The 25147-nt window shown below is 54.2% G+C and overlaps 1 protein-coding gene across 1 annotated transcript in view; it reads left to right on the top strand.

Annotated features, from left to right (window-relative positions):
• The window catches only part of CACNG2 (calcium voltage-gated channel auxiliary subunit gamma 2), a 141976-nt gene extending 126362 nt beyond the window's left edge, over positions 1-15614 (top strand). Inside the window, exons 3-4 of the mRNA XM_056137506.1 lie at positions 13233-13373; positions 15034-15614. Coding sequence (XP_055993481.1) covers positions 13233-13373; positions 15034-15569 — 677 coding nt within the window. The 3' untranslated portion in view covers positions 15570-15614. The remainder of the gene's footprint in view (positions 1-13232; positions 13374-15033) is intronic.
• Positions 15615-25147: the final 9533 nt, after the last annotated feature.

The following is a 25147-nucleotide window of genomic DNA, read 5'->3' as shown; positions in this document are numbered from 1 at the left end:
AGGGTCCCGGGACCACCACCACCTCTGGCTTCATTGTCCACGCTCGGACTCTGTCAGGCTGTAGGGCAAGAGCCACCAGGAGGTCTCGCTGTCACCAAGGCCGGCCTTCAGGTCCCACTCCTCAGGACCCAGCCCCGAGCTGGACAGAGACCTGGGCACACAGAGCGGGGGCCGGGCACTGTCTAGAGAGACTCCTAGGCTTCTTGTCCTTGTCCTCAGCTCTTTGAGGCCCGAAGCCCCAGAGTACTCAGAGGCAAAAGAGATCTGAGCCTTCTTTTCAGGGCACATCACCCACCAAGTAGTGTCCTGCTGCAGAAAAGGGAGACGCTGAGGCCCAAGGGGTGTTGCAGGGACAGAGACGCCCCATCTTTCCACTCCTGTCCTGGCCATCCCCCTTCTCTCAGCCTTGGGATTTCAAAGTCACAAGAGCACAAGGAAGCAGATGATACAAAAAAATATCCAGATACTGAGGGCCGGAGCTAGGGCTGGAGCAATAGTACAATGGGTAGGGCATTTACCTTGCATGAAGTTTGATCCATAGCATCCCATACGGTCTCCCGAGCAATACCAGGAGTAATTTCTGAGTGCAGAGCCAGGAGGAACCCTTGAGCATCACTGGGTAGCACCGCACTGTCCTCCTGTTGTTCATCGATTTGCTCGAGCGGGCCCAGTAACGTCTCCATCGTGAGACTTCTTGTTACTGTGTTTGGCATATCAAATACGTCACAGGTAGCTTGCCAGGCTTTGCCGTGCGGGTGAGATACTCTCGATAGCTTGCAGGCTCTCTGAAAGGGGCGGAGGAATCGAGCCCAGGTCGGCCGGGTTGGTCGCATGCAAGGCAAATGCCCTACCCGCTGTGCTATCGCTCCAGCCCCATCACTGGGTGTGAATCAAAAAAAAAAAAAGTATCCAGACACATAAATTACACTTAAGTGTCATCTGTTTAGGTATTTGCAACTGAGGCCACAGGACACCTCTAAGATCTGTGTGTCTCTGTGTATTTACACCCCTGGGAATTGGTTCGACACCTAATTATTTATCGGGCCTGAACTCCGCGCGGGGTACTGAGGGCGGGAGTGTCAGCCAAACGGGCCACATCTGCACGCTCGTGCAAGGAGGCAGACACCACCCAGACAAACAAGCCATGCGAAAGAAAGCGTCTTCTGCAGTGTGAAGTGTTTGGTGAGAAGCAGCAGAACAGAGGGAGAGTGAGGAGAGTATGTTGGAGACGGATCTTTCTCTGTGGGACAGATGGGGAGGGCTTCTCAGAGGAGGTGACGTGCAGGGCATGGTGGGTGCACCCTCCCACCCCAGCCACCCCCCCGCCCAAGCTCAGATTCAAGGGACAGGTGAGAGATGGAGGAAGGATCCCAAAGCCCCTCGCTTAGCTGTTCTCTCTCTCCAAGTCCTGGGTCCCAGGGAATTCGATGCAGAAGCACTTGCTAGGAAGTCCTGGACCAGTTCCCACCTTCCCAGAAGGCTCCCGAAGGGTTCCTGAGCTCTCTCTTCCCAGCAATGCAGGGGTGTGAGCTGCGGGAGGTCCTGTCTATCCCTGGCTCTGTCATTACGGGTCTCTGGGGTATTCCTGAAGCCAAGGCCGTTCTATCATGAAGTGCGGCTGGAAATAGCTAAGCTGTGCCTGGCCCTCGCCTCCCCCCAACCCCAGCTCCCTTAAATGTCCATGGGAGTCACGGGGGTCCCTGATACCAGGCCTAGTTACTTCTTCCTTCTCCGGGAGATGGTCCCTGGGTCTTTCTGCAGCTTCTCCCGTCTGCTTCCTCGGTCCTTCCACTGGCCACCGAGGACTCGCCATGAGGGCTCAAAGCTGCATCTTTTTTGTTGCTGTTGTTATGTTAAAGTTGGTTTATTTAATTTTTAAATTTTAGACACCATGTCACTGTCACTGTCCTCCCGTTGTTCATCGATTTGCTTGAGCGGGCACCAGTAATATCACCCTTGTGAGACTTGTTGTTATGGTTTTTGGCATATCGGATACATCACAGGAAGCTTGCCAGGCTCTGCCGTACGGGCGGAAAAGTCTCAGTAGCTGGCCGGGCTCTCCAAGAGGGGTGGAGGAATCGAACCTGGGTCGGCCGCGTGCAAGGCAAACGCCTACCGGCTGTGCTATCGCTCTAGCCCCAAATTATTTTTTTTTAAGAAGCAAAATAGTTTTGTTATGTTAGACACCATGCACTGTGCACTGTCCTCCCGTTGTTCATTGATTTACTCGAGCGGGCCCAGTAACATCTCCATCGTGAGACTTGTTGTTACTGTGTTTGGCATATTGAATACATCACGGGTAGCTTGCCAGGCTTTGTCATGCGGGCAAGAGAATCTCAGTAGCTTGCCGGGCTCTCCAAGAGGGGCCGAGGAATCGAACCCTGCTTGGCCCGGCCGGCTGCGCACAAGGCAAACGCCCTACCACTGTGCTATCGCTCCTAGCTTACAAAATTGTTAATGGTAGTATTCCATGCATAAAACATTCCAGCTCAGGGCTGGACCGATAGTACAGCGGGCAGGGCATTTGCCTTACACATGGCCGACCCGGGGTCGGTTCCCAGCACCCCATAAGGTCCCCTGAGCACTGCCAGGCGTAATTCCTGAGTGCAGAGCCGGGAATAACCCCTGAGCATCGCCGGGTGTGACCCAAAAAGCAAAATAAGAAAACAAAACAAAAACACTACAGCTCAACAGCGCCCACCATGTGTTTACCCCTCCTATGCAATTTTACCACCCCCTTCCCTAAGCTTCAAATGCTCCCTACTGAAGAACCGTTCTCCATTTCTGCTATTATTTGCCTGTTTCTGCAGAATCTGCACGGAAGAGAGATTATGCTATATCTGCCCCTTTTCTTCTTTTATTTTTCAAATTTTATTTTTTTATTGGTATAAAGTTGTTCACAGTAATTCATTACATTTCATATCCAAACACCAACCCCACCCCCATGCACCATCCCACCACCATAAGAGGAAAGTGTGTGAAGATTGTTGTGTTTTCATCCTGGACCCATTCACTGTCACTGTCACTGTCCTCCCGCTGTTTATCGATTTGCTCCAGCGGGTCCAGTAACATTGTGAGTCTTGTTACTGTGTTTGGCCTATCGAATACGTCATGGGGAGCTTGTCAGGCTTTGCCGTGAGGGCGAGATACTCTCGGTAGCTTGCCAGGCTCTCAGAGAGGGGCAGAGGAATCGAACTCGGGTCAGCCCTGGACCCATTAAGCTTATGAAGAAGAGATTACAAACATGTATGTTAAACCCAAACAAATGTGTGCTACTTTTGGTACGTCAGTGGGGTAGAGAATGACAGGTCGCACGGCTGCTGCCTCACAGCAGAATCTAGCCAGAGATAGAAAGGACAGTTTCCTGTGGTCACTGGTTCCACTGTAAAAAAGTGATTTGTGGGGAGGAGGCCCTTAAGGGTATTTGTCTTGCACGCAGCTGACCCGGGTTCGATCCCTGACATCCCATAGGGTCCCCTGAGCACCTCGGGGAATGATTCTTGGGTGCAGAGTCAGGAGTTACCCCCGGGGATCTCTGGGTGTGGCACACACACAAAAATAAGTGATGGGGACCCTCCCTGTGACCTTACACCCCAAGAGTGAACAATAAAATTAACTCAGGAATTTTTTTTTCTTTTGGTCTGGAGACAGTAATGACATGTACAGTGTAAGTTTTCTTTCTTTCCTTCTTTCTTTCTTTCTTTCTTTCTTTCTTTTTTTTTTTTTTGGCTTTTTGGGTTACACCCAGCGATGCACAGGGTTACTCCTGGCTCTGCACTCAGGAATTACTCCTGGCGGTGATTGGGATGCTGGGAGTCGAACCCAGGTCGACTGTGTGCAAAGCAAACACCCTACCTGCTGTGCTATCGCTCCAGCCCCAGTGTAGGATTTCAAACTGGAGATTTTCCATAACAGCACAAAATGTTACAGATACAAATCCAAAGTTGTTTACCAACTTATTTCATTTAATTAATTAATTTATTTATTTATTTTTGAGGGGAGGGGGATTGTTTGTTGGTTTAGCTTTAAAGGGTCACAGCTGGAGATGCTCAGGGGTTCCTCCTGGCTCTGAACTCAGGAATTATTCCTGACAGTGCTCAGGGGACCACATGGGATGCCAGGAATGGAACCCAGGTCAGCCGCCTGCAAGGCAAGTTCCCTACCCAGTGTACTATCGTTCTGGCCCACCAACATATTTTTGTTGAAAGTGTGATTTTTTTTATCTGTTCTCAACCTCTCTTTTTGTTTGTTTTTGAGCCAATGGTGCTTAGGGCTTACTCTGGCTCTGTGCTCCAGGAGCACTCCTATTGGGACTAGGGATGACCATACAGAGCACTGGGGATCGAACCCTGGTCTGCAGTATGCAAAGCAAGCATAAGTGCGCTACCCATTGCACTATCATTCCAACCCTTTTCTTCTCAACCTCTTACCTAGAAAGAAAAAAACCTGGGTTTCTGCTAATGAATTGAGCAGAAACCTAATATTTTATATGCCTTTTGAGCTGTGTGACTTAATGGTTGGATACTTGATAATTTGTTTCATTCTGTAATTGATAAAATGGTGATGTGTATTAATGTTAGTTCAACCATGTATTTATACTGTCTGGGAATGAATGTGTGGTTGTAACTCTGTGGGAGAATTGTCAGTGTTCACCAGCTTGTAAAAATCTAGTGCGAGAGTTTAAACATCTAAATAAATAATGGATGCGGAAGCAAAAATGTGAGATAGTATAGTGGGTAGGGTGCTTGCCTTGCAAGCGACTGAGCCAGGTTCAATCCCCGGCATTTCATATGGTCCCCTGAGCACTGCCAGGAGTAATTCCTGAGTGCAGAGCTGGGAGAAATCCCTGAGCATCACCAGGTGTGGCAAAAAAAAAAAAAAAAGATAAAAAGCCTAGAGGGTTAGCACAAGGGTTAAAGTGTTTGCCTTGGGGCTGGAGCGATAGCACTGCGGGTAGGGCGTTTGCCTTGCACTCAGCCAACATGGCCGACACAGGTTCGATTCCCAGCATCCCATATGGTCCCCCGAGCACCGCCAGGAGCAGTTCCTGAGTGCATGAGCCAGGAGTAACCCCTGAGCATCGCCGGGTGTGACCCAAAAGGCAAAAATAAATAAATAAAAAGTAAAAAAAATAAAGTGTTTGCCTTGCATAGGCTGACTCCATAGGTTGATCCCTGGCATAGGGTTCCTTGAGCCCAGAAGCCCTGAGCATTGCTGGGGATGGCCCAAAACTGGAAATACCTCTGAACCATGAGGGATGTGACCCAAATAAATGTGAGATGGACACACTGGATGGGATGTAAAGTAGAAGGCAACCAATCTGGATTAAGAAAATATTAACACAGGAAACTTAACCTGTAACATTTTTAGTAATCCCTTCTACAAGGGCTTAATGGCTCCAGGGTGAGATACGACAATCTTCACACACTTTCTTCGAAGGAAATCTTTTTTGATCATCTTTAGCGAATTATTCATAACAAGCAATATAAAATAAATTATTTAGGGCCTGCTACTGGGGCAGGCTTGGGTGGTGGTTGGGAAAATTGGAAATAATGGTGGTGGAAAGATGTAATGGTGGTGGGATTGGTGTTGGAATATTGAATGTGATAAATCATCATGAACAACTTTATAAAAATAAAATTAAATTTCTTTTAAATATGAGGTGGGATGGAGACATATCCCAGTGGGTAGGGCATTTGCCTTGCACAGGCCAACCTGAGTTCAATCCGAGGCAACATATAGGCTCCCCTGAGCACTGCTAGGAGTGATTCTTATTTTTTTTTATTAAATCATAGTGAGAAATACAGTTACAAAGTTGTTCATGATTGCATTATAGAACGTTCCAACACCCACCCCTTCACCACTGTGCATTTCCCACCACTAGTGACCCCAGTTTCCCTCCCACCCTCCACGCCCCCCACCCAACCCCACCTGAACCCTCACCTGCCTCTGTGTTAGGCACCTTCCTTCTTTCTAGGAGAGATTCTTGAGCTCAGAACCTGGAGCAAGCCCTGAGCACCACCAGGTAGGACCCCAAAGCAAACAACAAGAACCCAGCGAACAAAGCTACTCCTCCTCTTTGGAGTTACCCGGCCTGGGCCTCAGTTTCCCTTCCTGCTAGTAGTTTGGGCGGAGGATTAAGCTGGCCCGTTCCTGACAGCTCAGCACTTAGGAAGACCGGGCTGGGTATCACTGTTCTTGTGTATTAACCAGTGAGGAATACAAAGGTTCCACGTTGAGGGGCTGGAGCAATAGCACAGCGGGTAGGGCGTTGACCTTGCACGCAGTCGACCTGGGTTCGATTCCCAGCATCCCATAGGGTCCCCCGAGCACCACCAGGAGTAATTCCTGAGGGCATGAGCCAGGAGGAACCCCTGAGCATCGCCAGGTGTGACCCAAAAAGCAAACAAAGGTTCCAGGTTGAGCGGGGGGGAGTGGTTGGGGGGAGACAGAGAGAGAGACAGATAGCGTGAGAGAAAGCACACAGCACAGGGTCAGTGTTCCATGAATGGTTGGATCTCCCTCACCAGGGAGGAAGGGAGGGAGCATACCTGAGCCCACAGAGAGGCTGGAAGGGCATCCCAGCAGAGGGAATCAGCCAGTGCAGTGTCTGCAGCCAGCAGGCTCGGGAACAGCCAGGAAGGCTCACAGGGACCAGAACTTGGGGGCAGAGGGGAGGGAAACTCAGTTTCAGTCTGAAGGAAGTTTACAGGACGTTCTGGGTGGAGAAAGCAGGGGTGCTGGGGGGCTGATTAGGGTCTGGGCGGGAGCAGGGAGATGAAGAGGAGGTGAGAGCCACCAACCAGATCAGAACTGCAGGTGCTGGGGCTGGAGCGATAGCACAGCGGGTAGAGCGTTGGCCTTGCACACGGCCGACCCGGGTTTGATTCCCAGCATCCCATAGGGTCTGCCAAGCACTGCCAGGAGTAATTCTTGAGGGAACAGCCGGGAGTAACCCCTGTGCATCGCCGGGTGTGTTCCAAAAAGAAAAAAAAAAAGAAGAACTGCAGGTGCTTCCGGGGTTGGCGTGATAGCACAGCAAGGAGGGCATTTGTCTTGCACACGGCTAAACTGTGTACGATCCCGGGTACCCCATATGGTCCCTTGAGCACCACCAGGAGTGATCCCTGAGTGCAGAGCCAGGAGCAAGCCCTGAGCACCGCGGGGTTTGGCCCCCAAGTCCAAAATAAACACGCAGCGCTTGCCCATGGAAGTGGGGGTGGGTGGACACTGCTTGCATGTGATCGACGCGAGAGTACCTGAAGGCAGTGCCCCAGGAGTCTGGGATAGCCAGCAGCGGGGATCAAGAGAAAGAGGGAAGGCAAGGCTGCCGGCACGCGGGAGAGGGGCTCGTCCTGGCTGGAGCCGGGCTGTGGAAAGACTGGGGGTCCAGGACGACCCCTCTTTTCCGAGAACAGCGTGCAGGGAGTTCCAGCTCAACTCTTCTTCCCTGCTGGGCTGGGAGCAGCTGGAGGCCCTGGAGAGCAAGGCAGCATGTAGAGAACTGGCTGGCCCAGAGCACTGTGGGCTGAGCCACTGAGCCAGGCACTTCCAGCCGCAGACAGGGGTGGGGGGTTGGCTGGGTCAAGCCCACAGCAGACTCCAAGAGCACTTCTCCATCCAGGGCACCAGCAGGCTCAAGGGGTTCCTGCCTACCCTGGCGCGCAAGGGGCAGGGGAGGTGGGGACACTCTGAACTTGAGACCGGTCACCACAGGGCCCTGGCCTGCCATCAGCAGAAGCCTCTGCTCAGTGCTCTGGGGCACATCCCCTGATATGGCTGAGCCTATGACTCCCAGGGGGTCTCTGAGGGTGCGGGGAGACAAAGGTTCCGGCTCCCCAGTCACCCCAGAGGACCCCAAGAGGGAAGAAGGTTGCCAGCCTCCTTTTGCCATGCTTGAATTCCCCCCACTGCACTTCCCACCCATTTTACAGATAAGGGAAACAGAGGCCACACCAGGGAGAATGACTTCTCCCAGCCCCGTGCACTCCCCGGGTCCGAGCGGCGCTGTCCCTGGACCTGTCCCCAACCTCTCCAAGGGAAACTCAGGATGCTCAGTGGCATCCGGGCTGAACTGCCGGCGACCGGTGCCCTGCGCTGGGCACGCAACGGTGCAAGGCGGCTCCGAGCCCCGGGCGCGGCCGCCCCCACCCCCACCCCCACCCTCCCCGCGTCGCGGCCCATTGACTGGGAGGTGGGTGCCGCCACGTGACCCGGTGAGTCACCCGCGGGCGGCGCTCGGGAGAGCAGCAGCAGGTGAGCAGCCCGGGCGCGCGCAGCGCCACCTGTCGGCGACCGCGCGCACGGCCCCCCGGCGGCCCCGAGGACGCGGCGCCGCCCGCCGCAGCGCGAGCCAGGCCGGGCCCGAGGCAGGGGGTCGCACCCCGCAGGGCGCAAGCGGCCCCCCACCCAGAGGACGCTCACTGAGCCTCGGCAATTCTCCCGCGGAACCCTGGGCCCAGCTCCTTTCTACAGGAGCTCAGTTTGTCTGCGCAGGGGTCTCAGCGGGCGGGGTCCGCGGTGCCTGTTACAGAGAAGGGCGAGCCAAGAGGCTGCACCCGGCTAAGGGGGGCTCCAGGAAGCCCCGTCTGGGCCCCAAGTCTCCAAGCGAAGTAGCTGCCCCCTCACCCTCCATCTTTTCTCCACCCCTACTCTGGGTCTCCCTCTCCATCTCTCCTCTCCCTTTCCCTCTCTCTCCCTCTCCATCTCTCTCTCCCTTTCTCTCTCTCTTTCCCTCTCTCCATCTCTCCCTCTCTCCTCTCTCTTCACCTTTTCCTCTCTCTCCCTCTCCATCTCTCCCTCTCCATTTCTCCCTCTCTCCATCTCTCCCTCTCTCCTCTCTCTTCACCTTTTCCTCTCTCTCCCTCTCCATCTCTCCCTCCCCATTTCTCCCTCTCTCCATCTCTCCCTCTCTCTCCCTCTCTCTCTTCACCTTTTCCTCTCTCTCCCTCTCAGCTTCTTTCTCTCCCTCTCGCCCTCTTTCTCTCTCCCTCCCTCCCTCTCTCCCTCTTTCTCTCACTCTCACCCTCTGATTCCATATCATTGACACAGTCACTTTCCCTAGCTCTCAGCCACCGTCACCCTCTGTCACTTTCCCTCGCTCTCGCACACTCCCATGCATCACACACAGGCTCTCACATTCACACGCTCAGACTCAACGCTCCCATGCGCTGACTCCTGCACGCACCACCCCTCACACACATGCATATGCCCACCTGCTGCCACATGCACAGGCTCACACGCACATGCTCTCACATGCATATACACATGCACAAACTTACATGCATGCATGCTCATGTACACGCATGCTCACCCTCACCTACACACATGCACAAGCACATGTATGCATGCTCACATACGCACATGTTCACCCACGCACATGTACAAACTCACACGTGTGCATGCCCCCATACACACATGCTTACCCTCATACACTCGCCCACAAACACGTACAAATTCACATACAGACGTGGGTCCCAGTAGGATGGCCAGTTCAATAAGTCCCCGATGATCTAGCCACAGGAAATGGGGCCCAGGAACCCAGAAGATAGGACAGTGGGTCAGGCACTTGCCTTGCCTGTGGCCAACCTGGGTTCAATCCCTGGCACCACAGGTGGTCCCCCAAGTACCCCCAGGAGTGATCCCTGAGTACAGAGCCAGGAGTAAGCCCCAAGTACAGGAAGGAAGGAAGGAAGGAAGGAAGGAAGGAGGGAGGGAGGGAGGGAGGGAGGGAGGGAGGGAGGGAGGGAGGAAGGAAGGAAGGAAGGAAGGAAGGAGAAAGGAAAGAAGGAAGGAAGGAAGGAAGGAAGGAAGGAAGGAAGGAGGGAGGGAGGGAGGGAGGGAGGAAGGAAGGAAGGAAGGAAGGAAGGAAGGAGAAAGGAAAGAAGGAAGGAAGGAAGGAAGGAAGGAAGGAGGAAGGAAGGAAGGAGAAAGGAAGGAAAGGAAAGGGATGGCAAGAGAGGATGGAAGGAAGGAAGGAAGGAAAGAAGGAAGGAAGGAAGGAAGGAGTAAGGAAGGAAGGAAGGAAGGAAGGAAGGAAGGAAGGAAGGAGTAAGGAAGGAAAGGAAAGGGATGGCAAGAGAGGAAGGAAGGAAGGAAGGAAGGAAGGAAGGAAGGAGTGAGTGAGTGAGTAAGGAAGGAAGGAAGGAAGGAGAAAGGAAGGAAAGGAAAGGGACAGGAAGGGAGGAAGGAAGGAAGGAAGGAAGGAAGGAAGGAAGGAAGGAGAAAGGAAGGAAAGGAAAGGGACAGGAAGGGAGGAAGGAAGGAAGGAAGGAAGGAAGGAAGGAAGGAAGGAAGGAAGGAGAAAGGAAGGAAAGGAAAGGGACAGGAAAGGAGGAAGGAAGGAAGGAAGGAAGGAAGGAAGGAAGGAAGGAAGGAAGGAAGGAGGGAGGGAGGGAAGGAGGGAAGGAAGGACCGAGAGAGAACAAGAGCTGCAGGGCACAGCCCCCCCCCCCCCCCAAATGACACACTCGCCATCAGTTCCTGCCACCGCCTGGGAAAGCAGCAGCTCCGTGGCCGCGGCTGGCACTCAGCCCCGCCACAGACACGCACTCCTCCCTGGGCCCTGGGCTCAGTCACCGTCACCCAGCAGGGGGGCGCAAAGAGAGTTCTCGCCCCATTCCCAGGCACCCGGGGGTGCCCAGGGTCTTCCAAGCCTGTGCCCATATGGGGAGCCCAAGGGGAGCACTGTGCTCACCGGCAGCCGGGTTCCTGTGTCCATGCCCCGCAATCAGCTGCACCCCACCTGCGCCTCCTCCAAGCACCCCAGACTCAGGGTGGCCCCAACAAATCTCACTCTCCCCCCCCAGAGCTGCAGCACTCCCGGAGGTGCCGGCAGCCAGCGGCGGAGTACCCGGAGTTACCCCAAAACCACCCTGCCCCCAGCCACCACAGTCAGCCAGACCCCCTGCTTCCCCGGTCCCAGCACCTGCTCCCCCTGCCTGCTCAGGGGTCCCTGTAGCTCCTGCGACCCCCTTCTTCCTCCACCTTCTCCCCCAGAGTGTGTGGTGGCCCTTCCAGCTGTGCTCATAGAAGCTCAGCTCTTGGAAGGAAAGAGCTTCCTTCCTTCCCTTCTCCTTCCTTTCTTCCTTCCTTCCTTCCTTCCTTCCTTCCTTCCTTCCTTCCTTCCTTCCTTCCTTTCTTCCCTCCCTCCTGTGACCCTCAAACTCACTCATTCTGGGCCCAGTTCTTCCCCAACCCCCAGTGCCCTTCAGCTGCCAGAGCCAGCACCACTCCTCCAGGAAGCCCGCCCTGATTTCCTCAGAGCACTGCACAGCAGGAGGTGCAGAAGGAGACACAAAACACAAATTAAGCACTCAGAGCCTGCAAGAAGGGGGGCGGGGATGGAGGAAGACAGTTCCCCACTGCGGACCCCCTCGCAGCCCCGGTCCAGCGCACAGGCAGCTCGCAGCCAGACTCCGGCCCAGGCCCACCGGCTCTGGTGCAAAACTGCGTTTGGCCGGGACACAGCTGGGATGCCTTGTCACAGTCTGTGACACGATCTTCCCTGGCTCCCGCGGCCAAGCCAGGCCTGGCCCTTTCCCAACCCTTTCCCTTTCCCTGAAGCTATTCTTTCCTTCGGCCTTTTGTCTTCTCTCTTTCTTGCCTGATCCTGGAGGGCGTTCTGTTTTGCACTTTCTCTTTTCTTGCCAGTAGGTCCTCTTCTTCCTCTCTCTGGACCTCACATTGAGTCACTTTGAAAACTGGTACCGAGGGGCTGGAGCGATAGCACAGCGGGTAGGGCGTTTGCCTTGCACGCAGCCTACCCGGGTTCGATTCCCAGCCTCCCCATAGGGTCCCCCGAGCACCACCAGGAGTGATTCCTGAATGCATGAGCCAGGAGTAAGCCCTGAGCATCACCAGGTGTGACCCAAAAAGAAAAAAAAGAAAAGAAAAAAGAAAACTGGTACCGAGGGGCAGTGGGGACCATGTCTTTGATACTCAAGTATGTAGTAGAACCAAGAGGATAAACAAAAAAGGAAAACAAGAAAAAGGAAAGAAAACAAGAATCCTGGCCTTCAAGGGATCCCATGCCTTGGGGTGAGGCATATATAAATAATCATATATATCACTGTCACTGTCCTCCCGTTCATTGATTTGCTCAAGCGGGCCCAGTAACGTCTCCATTGGAGACTTTGTTGTTACTGTGTCTGGCATATCGAATACGTCACGGGGAGCTTGCCAGGCTCTGCCGTGCGGGCGAGATACTCTCGGTAGCTTGCCGGGCTCTCCGAGAGGGGCGGAGGAATCGAACTCGGGTCGGCCATGTTGGCTGCGTGCAAGGCAAACGCCCTACCGCTGTGCTATCACTCCAGCCCGATCATATATAAACAAATATATACTTGGAGGGCCAGACAGATAGTGCAGTGGGCAGAGCACTTGCTCTGACTGTGGCCAACCTAGATTCAGTTGACCCCGGTTCATTCCCCGGCATCCCATTTGTTCCCCAAGCACCTTCAGGAGGAATACCTGGGTGCAGAGCCAGGAGTAACCCCTGAGCTCCACCGGATGTGGCCTCAAAATAAAACAAAACCAAAAAAAAAAACATTTACTTGATGACTGTTGTTTATCCAACAATCAAGATGAGATGTGTATTTCCCACAATGCCCTCAGAGACTCAGTTAAGTGCCTCATCACCTTTGAATCCTCACAGCAACCCTGGAAGGCAGACACTAGTATCCTCTTCAGTTTTCAGAAGAGGGAAACAGAGGCACAAAGGTGGTGTTCCCCGCACGTATGCAGTGTATAAACGCCAGGTTCAAATCCAGGCCACGATGGCTCCCGAACGCGGCTTCTCCGTGCACCTCCACAACTCCCCACCACCCCAGGATGCAGCAGATGGAGGGTATCTTGCCTAAAGAAATCAGGGAAGGCTCCCCAGAGGAAGGGACTTTGAGTTGGGTTTTGAAGGATGCATAGGAGTCTTCTGAGTAAAACAGAGTGGGAAAGCCTTGGGAATGAGAATACTCAGCGTGCCCAAAGTCAGAAGCAGGCAGTGACACATCACAGGGAGTCTGGGGGACCTGGAGGTATGAGACTGGAGTAGGGAGGATGAGGCAGAGGGAAGTCCTCCCTGCGCAGCAAGCCCACATCCTCTCTAGCCCAGCGACTGGGGGCTGCCCCCTCACCTCTCTCTCTCTCTCTCTCTCTCTCTCTCTCTCTCTCTCTCTCTCTCTCTCTCTCGCCTCCCGCTCACGCCTGCCTTCTTCTCTCCCCGCCCTCGTGTTCTGCAGGGGCCGTGAGAGCCTCGAGCATTTTCCCCATCCTGAGTGTGATCCTGCTTTTCATGGGCGGGCTCTGCATCGCAGCCAGCGAGTTCTACAAGACTCGACACAACATCATCCTGAGCGCTGGCATCTTCTTCGTGTCTGCAGGTAACAGCCGTGCTGGGAGGCGCGGTGGGGGGCGGAGGGAGGGCGCAGAGGGCACTCAGGGACTGGGAGGATGTGGCAGGGGAGGAGGAGGGAACGAGACCCCCACAGGGAGTACGAGGACATCAAGAGCACCCAGGGCACCCATCCTGGTTATCCTTCTCCCTCCCACCTCTCGGAGAAGGCCCAAGTATCGCATCTCCCTCTGGGCACTGGACCTCTCCCTGCCTATAATCTCCCCTCCCTGTCCCCCCCCCCAATGGCAGCAGGCAGACTCCTACCCCTGGTACTCCCCCAAATCACTGTGTGCGAGTCACAATTGCTTCCGAGACCAGGAAAGCAAGAGAGATGCAGTATGGACCACTTAGCACACTCCCCCAAGAAGCCGAAAGGATAGTACAGTAGGGAAGGTAACTCGCAGAGTTCAATCCCCATCACCCCCACATGGTCCCCAAGCATCCCCAGGAAGGATCCCTGAGCACAGAGCCAGGAGTCAGCCCGGAGCATCACCAGGTGTGGCCACAAAAATATATATATAGGGGCTGGAGTGATAGCACAGCAGATAGGGCATTTGCCTTGCATGCGGTTCAATTCCCAGCATCCCATATGGTTCCCTGAGCACCACCAGAGATAATTCCTGAGTGCAGAGCCAGATATGACCCAAAAAGGAAAAAAAAAAATATATATATATATATGTATATATGGAGTCCCCCAGGAGTAAGGTTTCCCTACTGGAAATCCAGGCCAAGGTCATCTTGCCAAAGAAGGTTCTCGGAGCCAGTCTAAAGCCCCTGAATCCCTGTGCAGCCCGGAGGCAGTTACTTTGTCTCTCTGTTCTCGTTCTTCCATAACAGTATCCAGATCCCTTGAAAATCACTTAGCAATGAAGGCGGGGAGAACCCACTTCCTTGATGATACTGTTATTGGGGCGGCAGGTCCAGTGAAATAGTACTGCAGGGAAGCCTTGCACATGGCTGACCCTGTTTGGATTCCCAGCACTCTCTGAGCCCTGCCAAGAAGCATCTGTGAGCACAGAGCCAGGAGTAAGACCTGAGCACTGACGGGTGTGTCCCTTCTGCCGCCCCGCCAATCTCTATATTACTTTTTTTTTAATTTGAAGAATTTATTTATTTATTTATTTATTTGCTTTTTGGGTCACACCCAGCGATGCACAGGGGTTCCTCCTGGCTCTGCACTCAGGAATTACTCCCCGTGGTGCTCAGGGGACCCTATGGGATGCTGGGAATTGAACTCAGGTCCCCCGCATGCAAGGCAAACGCCCACCCGCTGTGCTATCGCTCCAGCCCCCCAATCTCTATTATTATTGAGGGCCTGAGAAATAGTCCCAGAATTAAGGCGTTTGCCCTGCATATGACTGAGATAGCTTGATCCCTAGCATCGGGGGTCCCCGGGGCACTGCCAGGAGCGATCCCTCCCAGGGGTGCAACCCCAACACCCCTTCCAAACACAAAGCCCCACATCTGTGAAAAAGACTTTGTCGTGGCTCAAGGCTGTTGGAGAGTATCACGCTCCCGCTGCAGAGGGGAGGGTGATGCATTAAGGGGTCGGCGTGGGGGGGAGGGGCGCCCCTCTGTCCTGGGCCTGCCCCACCCACCTTCTCTCCTGTCCCGCACCCCCCCACCCCCACCCCCCGTGCCCGCAGGTCTGAGCAACATCATCGGCATCATAGTGTACATATCGGCCAATGCCGGAGACCCCTCCAAGAGCGACTCCAAGAAGAACAGCTACTCGTACGGCTGGTCCTTCTACTTCGGGGCCCTGTCCTTCATCATCGCCGAGATGGTCGGGGTGCTGGCCGTGCACATGTTTATCGACCGGCACAAACAGCTGCGGGCCACGGCCCGCGCCACGGACTACCTCCAGGCCTCGGCCATCACCCGCATCCCCAGCTACCGCTACCGCTACCAGCGCCGCAGCCGCTCCAGCTCCCGCTCCACCGAGCCCTCACACTCCAGGGACGCCTCCCCCGTGGGCATCAAGGGCTTCAACACCCTGCCGTCCACCGAGATCTCCATGTACACGCTCAGCAGGGACCCCCTGAAGGCCGCCACCACGCCCACCGCCACCTACAACTCGGACAGAGACAACAGCTTCCTCCAAGTCCACAACTGTATCCAGAAGGAGAACAAAGACTCCCTGCACTCCAACACCGCCAACCGCAGGACCACCCCCGTCTAGGCCCCGCCCCCGCCACGCCCCCGGGGCGGAGCCAGCGGGGAGGCGTGGCCCAAGGGGCGGGGCGGGGCGGGGCGGGGCGGGCCCGGGAGGGACCCTCCCCCACACACACACCCCGCCGGAGGGGGTGGAAAACCTTCCAAAAGCAAAAAACTAAAACGAAAACGAGAAACAAGACAAACAAAAACAACAACAACAAAAACCACACACACACAAAAAAAAAAAACCCACACAGAAAAGAGGAGAAAAAAAACAAAAAAAAGAGAAAAATATAATAAGTAAATTCAAAAAAAAACACATAAGAGGAACAAAGAAGTCAAACAACAGGGAATGTGATAAAAAAACCCTAAGGAGGGAAGAAGGACAAATTTAACACACACACACAAGCGAGAGAGGATTTAAAAAATTTAAAAATAGACAATAAATCTAAAAGAAAATGCATGATTTCCCATGTACCATTATTTTAACATTTAATAAAAACCAATTTAAATGAAAAAAAAATAAACAAAAGGGAACCAAGATAACATTAAAGCAAAAGAGAGAAGGTGCAGAAAGGAGGGGGGGAATTCGCTTTGCATTTATCAAGGGTTCCGGTTACTTTTCTTCTTTTTCAAGCGGGAATGTTACTTTTCTGTTCCCTTTAACCCCAAGCTGGCTCTGCCTCCCCGGGTGAGTTTGGGGGGGGGTGGAGACTAAGGGGCTTGAGGCCAGGGGGGCCCTCAAGGTCACTGCCGGGTTCCCCAGAGCCTCTGCCCCAGCCCCCCACTGGACCGCTGGGGAGACGGCAGGGATGGGGGCTCATGAGCCCGCCTCAGCACTGCTGGGAATGGGGGCGGCAAGGCCAGGCCTCCAGCTGACCCACGTATTCGGCCCCTCCTGACCCCAAAAGGTGGCAGGAGGGGGGTGCCCTGGGGGCTTGCCTGACCCTCAGGCTCTCAGTCCTTAATGGTCCTTAACCCACTGTGATGACTTCCTAGGCCTTGAGGGAAGGGAAGGAGAGGGCGTGGTGACCGGCACCGGGGGAGCCCTGCCCCCCAACCCTCCGTGGGAGCCTCTTGGGGTCCCTTCCTCCAAGCTCCTGCTCTCACTGCAGGAGACGCCCACCCTCCCCCGGGCATACAATGCAGCTCTCCATCCTCACCCCTGACCTCCAGGGCACTAACGGCCCTGGGTGATGGGGGACCCCCTTAGCCCATAGGCCCCCAGCTCCCTGGACAGGGCACTCTCTTGTCCCTCTGGAGGGGGTCCTCGGACCCGCGGCTGCCCTCTGGGAGCCCGGCGGGTCCAATCATGTCACTGCAAAAAGGTTTTTCTTTTTACAAAAGAAAAAAGGACACACAAGTGGTGATTTTTTTTTAATAAAAAAAACCACAGACTATACATACGTGTAAATAGATAATAAGTGGATTTACTTGCAAGAAAATCAGATAGTATTTTTCTTTTCCTTCTTTTTCCAGCTTTAAACTGTGAAAACAAACAAACAAACAAACGAAACAACTGGGGTGGGGTGGGGGACTTATACAATTTAGCAGGGAACGAAATGGGGAAATAAATTCATTTCCAATTCCGATCCATTCCAAACCCCCGGGTGAGAGCTGGGTGCTGGCCAGGGAAGGAGAGAGATGGAGAGCCTGACGGGGGGCGGAAGGGGGATTCTGGGCTCCAAATTCCTTCCTTAAGGACCGGAAGGTGCTGCTGATGGGGAAGGCAGAGACGCTCCCCGGCAGAGGGTGGGGGAGACGGCAGACCCACTCCTCCACACGCACCCACACCCACACAAGCACTGCTGCCTGCCCATCTTCCACAGGGACACTCACGCTCGGGGCAGCCGGGGCCCCCCCCGACAGCCCGAGGCAGGAGCTCCGACTCTTGTCTTCCAAAGCCATCACCCACCAACGCTCCACAGCGGCCCCCTAATTTCTCCCGCCCTGAGTGAGCTCATGTGGTCCTGCCTCGTACACACATGCCCTAAAGTGAGCAGGCACGAAGCCCCTCCTCCCCACACCTAGAACCCTGCTCGAGACCCTGGAGTCCCTTGCTCGTGTGGCCTCTTGGGGTCGCCCAATGCTCCGCTGCCATGTAAGCATGTGGATGGACCCGGACAGCTCCCAAGGCCGCTTTAGACGCTGGTGTCCAAGACTCTGCAGATGCGCCCCGTGGCTGGAGGCTGGAGGAAGATGCCCGGAGGTGATCATCCAGCCCCCAGACATTGAGAACATTCCTGAAACACCAGTCCCCCCCCACCCAGACATACACACACACACATACACACACACACACACGCACACGCGCACACACGCATGCTCGCATGCACATGCGCACACAAGTACACACACACACACACACACACACACACACACACCATATACCTCCTCACTGTGCTCCCAACACCCTTCCCTCCCATGCAATGTCAAAGCAAAAACACACACCTGTGAGCAAACGCGTTTGCCAGAGAAGGAGAAGGTGCCCGAGGTCCCCAAAGCCACTTTGCACGTCTCGTCCTTCTCTCTTTCATGCCATGCCTGTCATGGGGGGCGGGGGTGAAGGAGGGTCCTCACGAGAGGTGCTCGGACGCCAGGCTCCTCTCTCTCTCTCTCTCTCTCTCTCTCTCTCTCTCTCTCTCTCTCTCTCGGCATGCATGCTCCGAGGTTCCCCGGGAGGGTTTGGTCGATTGATCGATCAGGTGGAGGAAAGTGTTTGAGCCAAGCGGCGCGGCCCAGGTTTAAAACCAAGCCCTAAAGTGATGCTTCGACCACGGGTTGGTCAGTGGCTTCTCTGGTCTCCCCAGGAAAACGGGAGTCGGGGAGGGCAAGATGCAATTCATTGAGCCTGGAAAACCCACTTGGTTTCCAGCTGGATTTCTGCTCGGCTTGCAAGCCCCCTGCTGAAGCTGAGGGTCTCTGCCGCCCCCTCCCCCCAACCTTCTGCAGCCCCTCTTAGGCGCTGGCATTTCCGAGTGGAGCAACTCCGGGCTGAGTTGGGGGAAGTGGCCCGAAGACTATCTATCTCTCTCCCTCCCTCCCCCACCACTGCCCTTCCCCACCGCTGAGAGTCTGGGAAAAGCAAGTCCCATGATCCCCCGGCCAGAGCCACCCCTGGGGCTGTGTGTTCACTCAAGGAAGCCGTGTGGGGGTCAGGGCCAAGTCCTGAGAGGCAGCCGGGAGTAAGGGCATCCCATATCCTGTCTGAGCAGGGATCACCCACTCACCCCATTGGCCCACTGCCCACCCGGTTCAAGCCTGGGAGAAAAGGGACCACCCTTCCCCGTGCCCCCCCCGCAAAAGAACATAAAGCATCAGTCTCTCATCCAAAGAGGACAAACGGCTCCAAGCCTCCGAGTCCTGCCCGTGACCGGGAAGGTGTCCACGCTTCCGTCCGGCTCTGAGGCCTGGGGTCTCTGCCTTGGGGGGCTGGGAGGAGCTAGCCCAGGGCTGGGGACCTGAAGAAAGTAGGGCGATTGCTCATACCCAGCTCCTACCAATCCCCGTTTTCTTTTCTTGGTGGGTCCTTTTTTGTTTTGTTTTGTTTTGTTTTTTTATTTTGTTTTGTTTTGTTTTCAGACTGTTAACAGAAAACAATTTTTCAAAAGCCGAAAACTAAAAAAAAAAAAAAAAAAAAAAAAGAAAGAAAAAGAAAAAAATCCTGGTACATGAAATAAAGATTTTTTTTTATAGCTTGGTCCTCGTGTGGTTCTCAGTTCCTGGGGATGTCGGTGTGGTACCCCTCCCCGCCCCCCCCCCCATACCACATCCCTGTGAAAGCACGACAGAGCCAGTGATCCTCAGAGGCAGAGCAAGCGAGACGGAGGGCCCGGAAGCAGAGGGACCCTCTGCCCAGGTAAGCCTCTCGGAGGGACCCCTGCATGCCTGCGGCGGCAGAGATGACTGAGTTGGGTCTCACGCCTCCGCGCATTGAAGTTCTGGAACATTCCACAGGGGCCCCCACGCCGTGGAGCTAAACCCCCAGAGTCTTTAACCACAGTGGCCACCAGGAGCCCATGTTCTCAGTCCCAGGGGCCAGGTAGAGAGGACAGAGGTTAGGGTACAGGGCGTGCTTGGGCTGACCGGGGTTTGATCCCAGCCCACATCTCTCCCCCTCCCACCTCCAGCTATAGTCCTGATGCCCCCCCCCCCACCCAAAGCGCTGTTAGGGTGGTCCCAGGCCCTGACCTCATCTGTGGGCCCCTTCCAGGATGGTCTTGTGAGACAAGAATTACCAGGAGGGCCCTACCCCTCAGCCCCCTGCATCCCCTGAGCATCGCCTGGAAGACCCCTCCCCATAAATAGCACTGTAGCACTGTCCTCCCCTTGTCCATTGATTTGCTTGAGCGGGCACCAGTAACGTCTCACAACAAATTGTGAGGCTTGTTGTTACTGTGTTTGGCATATCAAATACGTCATGGAGAGCATGCCAAGCTTGGCCGTGCGGGAGAGATGCTCTCGGTAGCTCGCCGGGCTCCCCAAGAGGGGTGGAGGACTCGAATCTGGGTCGGCTGCATACAAGGCAAATGCCCTACCCGCTGTGCTACCGCTCCAGTGACCCCATAAATAAATAATAAGGAAATACTTTTTAGAGGCCAGAAAGACAGTACAGGGGAAAAGGCACATTCTTTGCATGTGGTTCCCCAAGCACTCCCAGGAGTGATCCCTGAGCGCCACCAGATGCGGCCCCAAAACCGAAAAAAAAAAAAAAAGAAAAAGAAAAAGAAAAAGTGTTTAATAACGCAAAGAAACTCTTTTCTCCACATCCCTGGAGATGCAAGATTTGCAAGGTATTCATTTTCTCAGAAAGTGCACAGCCCTCATGGAACACAGAGAATCCCCCATGCTTCCCTAGATCCCCCCCACCACCAACACACACACACACACACACACACACAACCTTGGCCTTTGGAGAGAGGCCATGATGGAGAGAAAATTGGGAAGGGTCGGCCAGGGGCCCTGGGCCCTCTAAACTCAGAGAAGGGAGAAGCTGTGTCTGCAAAAAAATAACAAAACAGGGACTAGAGCAATAGCACAGCGGGCAGAACATTTGCCTTGCATGCGGCCGATCTGGGTTCGATCCCCAGCATCCCATATAGTCCTCTGAGCACTGCCAGGAGTAATTCCTGAGTGCATGAGCCAGGAGTAACGCCTGTGCATCACCAGGTGTGACCCAAAAAGCAAAAAAATATAAAAATAAAAAAAAATAACAAAACACCCTCGAGGGGCCTCACAGACAGACACTGGGACCTCGGCATTCCGGGAACAGAAAAGCCAAGGTCACGGGCAGGGCAACTCTCTCTGTAGCTCCCACAGGCAGGGCAGAGAGAAGGAGGCGACCAGGGGACTCTGATCTGTTTTCCTTCCTCTTCTTTTTTTTTTCTTTTTTATCTTTTGGGGTCACATCCAGTGATGCTCAGGGATCACTCCTGCTGTGCTCGGGGGACCATATGGGATACCAGGGATCCAACCCCGTCAGTGGTGTGCCAGGCAAACGCCCTCCCCACTCTCCTATTGGTCTGGCAATCTTCTTCCCCTTCTTAAAATTTTTTTTTTTGCTTTTTGGGTCACTTGATCACTTGATCACTTGACGTCCCGTTACTCATCGATTTGCTCGAGCGGGTGCCAGTAACATCTCCATTCGTCCCTGTGGCATGCTAATGTAGCCCAGTGGCATCTGCTCGTTCTAGGAACACGAAGAGCCTCAAACCGATCATTCAGGGTCTTGACGAAGAAGTCTGACCATCTCGTAGGTGGGTGGCCATGCAATCTTTTGACGTCCCATGCATGGAATCCAGTCGGTAATGGCTCTAGTCCAGCGGTAATCTCCAAATCTCATTACGTGTCCAGCCCATCTGATTTTCAACGCCTTGGCAAACGAGACAGCGGCCCTGATTCTTGAGTGTCGACGTCAATTCTTCTTGACTGCTTTTTGGGTCACATCTGGCAGTACACAGGGGTTCCCCCTGGCTCTGCACTCAGGAATTACTCCTGGCAGTGCTCGGGGGACCCTATGGGATGCTGGGAATCGAACCCAGGTCAGCCGTGTGCAAGGCAAATTCCCTACCCACTGTGCTATTGCTCCAGCCCCCAGTTTTCATTCCCTTTTTACAAAGGGCACATCCCGTGCCAGGGAACTTCTCACCCTCACCTCATCCCTACCCAAGCCCCCACCTCCACCATAGGGGACCCTATGGGATGCTGGGGATTGAACCTGGGTCGGCTGCGTGCAAGGCAAACTCCCTACCTGCTGTGCTATCGCTCCAGCCCCAAATATTTTAAATTTTAAAGAAGAGCTTTTCATAAGAAAGAAAGAAGAAGAAAGAAAGAAAGAAAGAAAGAAAGAAAGAAAGAAAGAAAGAAAGAAAGAAAGAAAGAGCAGAAGTGCTGGTGCATGTGCTCTGGGTGGGCACGGGCGGGTGGGACTTCCTAGTTTGACCCCCCAGAGCTGGAGCACAGCCCATATTTGGAAAAAGCTAAAAAGTTCACCCACTGATGCCCAGCCCTGCTTGGCCTGAACTGCCTCGAGGGCATGCCCTTTGAAAGAGGGCTTAAGGACTTTAATTTTTTTAATTTTGTTTTTGGGGTCACACCGGGCGATGCCCAGGGGTTAATCCTGGCTCTGCACTCAGGAATTACTGCTGGAGGTGCTCGGGGGACCCTATGGGATGCTGGGGATTGAACCTGGGTCGGCTGCATGCAAGGCAAACGCCCTACCTGCTGTGCTATCGCTCCAGCCCCCAAATATTTCAAATTTTTAAAGAAGTGCTTTTCATAAGAAAGAAAGAAAGAAAGAAAGAAAGAAAGAAAGAAAGAAAGAAAGAAAGAAAGAGATCTACTCTATTTGTGGTCAGAGCAATAGTACAGCAGGTAAGGTGCTTGCCTTTCACACAGCCAGCCGGGGTTGGATCCTTAGTACCCTCTGTGAACCCCCCCCTCAGTCCCTCTGGGAGTGATCCCCAAGTGCAGAGTCAAGAGTTAGTCCTGGGTATGCTTCCCCACCAAAAAAAAAAAAACTTATATTGAGGGAGAGGTTGGGGAAGATGTTTCTAAGGACTGGAGCTCAGCCTTTGCATGCAAGAGTCCTGGATTTGGTCCCCAACACCACATGATCCTCCAGGCCCACCTGAGTGACTCTTCAAAATCAAGGGAGGTTGGGGGCCAGAGGGATGGTACAGTGGGAAGAACAGTTTGCCTTGCACGCAGCCAAGCTGCCTTCGAGCCCCGGCATCCCCAGAGTACCACCAGGATTAATTCCTGAGTGCAGAGCCAGGTGTAACCCTCAAGCATCACCAGCTGTGGTCCCCAAACCAAACCCAAACACCAAAGTCAATGGAAGCGTAAGAAGCAAAGAAGGGGGGCTGGAGAGATGGCACAGTAGGTAGGGCATTTGGCTTGCACTCGGCCGACTCGGGTTCGATTCCCAGCATCCCATTATGGTCCCCTGATCACCGCCAGGAGTAACTCCTGAGTGCAGAGCCAGGAGTAACCCCCTGTGCATCGCCGGGGTGTGACCCAAAAAGAAAAAAAAAGCAACAAAGGAGTCAGGGTAATAGTACATTGGATAGGCGTTTGCCTTGCACGCGGCCGACCTGGGTTTGATCCCCAACATCCCATATGGTCCCCCCAAGCACCGCCAGGAGTAAATTCTGAGTGCAGAGCCAGGAGTAACCCCTGAGCATGTCTAGGTGTGACCCAAAAAGCAAAAAAATAAAAAAGAGAGAAGAAGAGGAAGAAGAAGAAGAAGAAGAAGAAGAAGAAGAAGAAGAAGAAGAAGAAGAAGAAGAAGAAGAAGAAGAAGAAGAAGAAGAAGAAGAAGAGGAGGAGGAGGAGGAGGAGGAGGAGGAAGAGGAGGAGGAGGAGGAGGAGGAGGAGGAAGAGGAGGAGGAGGAGGAGGAGGAGGAAGAAGAGGAGGAGGAGGAGGAGGAAGAGGAAGAAGAGGAGGAGGAGGAGGAGGAGGAGGAGGAGGAGGAGGAGGAGCAGAGGGCACCCGTGCCCTGGCAGCAGTGAGGAAAAGGAGCAGAACCCCCAGCACCAATATAACCCCCCCACCCTGAGCACAGCTGGGGCTCATTCCCGAGCACAGAGCCGGGCTCGCCATGAACAACTTTGAGTGTTCCCCCTTCAATAAAAGAACGCTCCATTTCCTCCGAGCTCCATGCCTAGGCCCTTCTCCCTGGCTCTTGACCTACAGTCCTACCCCCTTCCCTGGCCCCCCTCTCTCTCCCTCAGCATGGGCAAGTTCTCTCCCACATAGGGGTCCCCATCCCAGACTGCACCCCCAAATTCCAGCGTCTTCAAACAGCTGCTTCTCCTTGTCCCCGTCCCAGACTGGCCGAACCCCTGGACAGCCAGCAGTCAACCCCGAGATGGCTCTCAACCCTGGAGCAGGAAAGCCAGCTCGGATTAGAAGAGGGGAGTGGCCTCGGGGAGACCCCCCTCTCTGGCCTTCAAACTCTCCGTGCCCAGGTGGCAAGGGTCACGGTTGGGCCCCCAAGCCACCACCCCCACCCTGGCCTCCTGCCTCTGTCCCTCAGGTGTGCGGATGTGGGTTTCAGCACTCCAGGCTCAGACTGTTGGTTCTGTTCCCAGATGGTTAATTGGAGACACACACACATACACACACACACACACACACACACACACACACACACACACCTGCTGAGGTCAGAAGCCCAGATCACAGGGGACTAAAGGACCACCCCTGCAGAAGAGAGGGCAAACCAGGGGGCTGGAGTCACATAGCGATTGTTTTGTTGTTGTTGTTGTTGTTTTAATTTTTATTAGTGAAACACCATGAGGTACAGTTGTAGACTTACACATTTTTGTGCTTGGGTTTCAGTTATACAGTGATCGAGTACCCATCCCTCCACCAGTGCCCAGTCTCCACCACCAAAGATCCCAGTATCCCCCCCCCATCCCCCCATCCCACCCCACCTTTGTAGCAGGGCATTCCCTTTTGTTCTCTCCTTTTGGGAGCTGTTGTTTTGGGGGGTTTTTTTGGTTTTTTTTGTTTTGTTTTGATTTTTATTTATTTATTTATTTTGCTTTTTTGGGTCACACTGTCACCCGGCAATGCACAGGAGTTACTCCCGGCGCTTCGCTCAGGAATTACCCCTGGCGGTGCTCAGGGGACCATATGGGATGCTGGGAATTGAACCCGGGTCTGCTGCGTGCAAGGCAAACTCCCTACCCGCTGTGCTATTTATTGCTCCAGCCCCATTGTTTTTAATTTTTTTAGCGATTGGTTTTAAGCGGATTCCTGACTCATGGACCACGACCAGAAACCCCTTCCCACAGAGGCTGGGCGCTGCCCTCGCCACTCCCGCCCCAAGACTCCCGGGTCCCTGCTGGCCCAGTGCTGACCTCACCACATCAGGGGCGCACTGGGAGTCTCCAGGCGGCCAGGGCGGGCAGCTGTCACCTGGGCGTCTAGACCTGTCTAACGAGCAGCATCCCTTTGCGCTGGCTTCCAAGCCGCAGCGGAGAAAGTTGGCAGGGGACCAGCAACCGCAGCCTCCTCTGGCTCAGGGAAGGAACCTTTCCAATTGGGGTCGCTCCCCGCGCACACGCGCTGCCCACCTGCCCCCGCCAGATCAG

This window comes from Sorex fumeus, unplaced genomic scaffold (assembly GCF_029834395.1).
Source record: "Sorex fumeus unplaced genomic scaffold, SorFum_2.1 ptg000125l, whole genome shotgun sequence".
Classification (NCBI taxonomy): Eukaryota; Metazoa; Chordata; class Mammalia; order Eulipotyphla; family Soricidae; genus Sorex; species Sorex fumeus.
The sequence above is the reverse complement of the archived record's forward strand: the minus strand, read 5'-3'. Positions and strand labels throughout refer to the sequence as shown.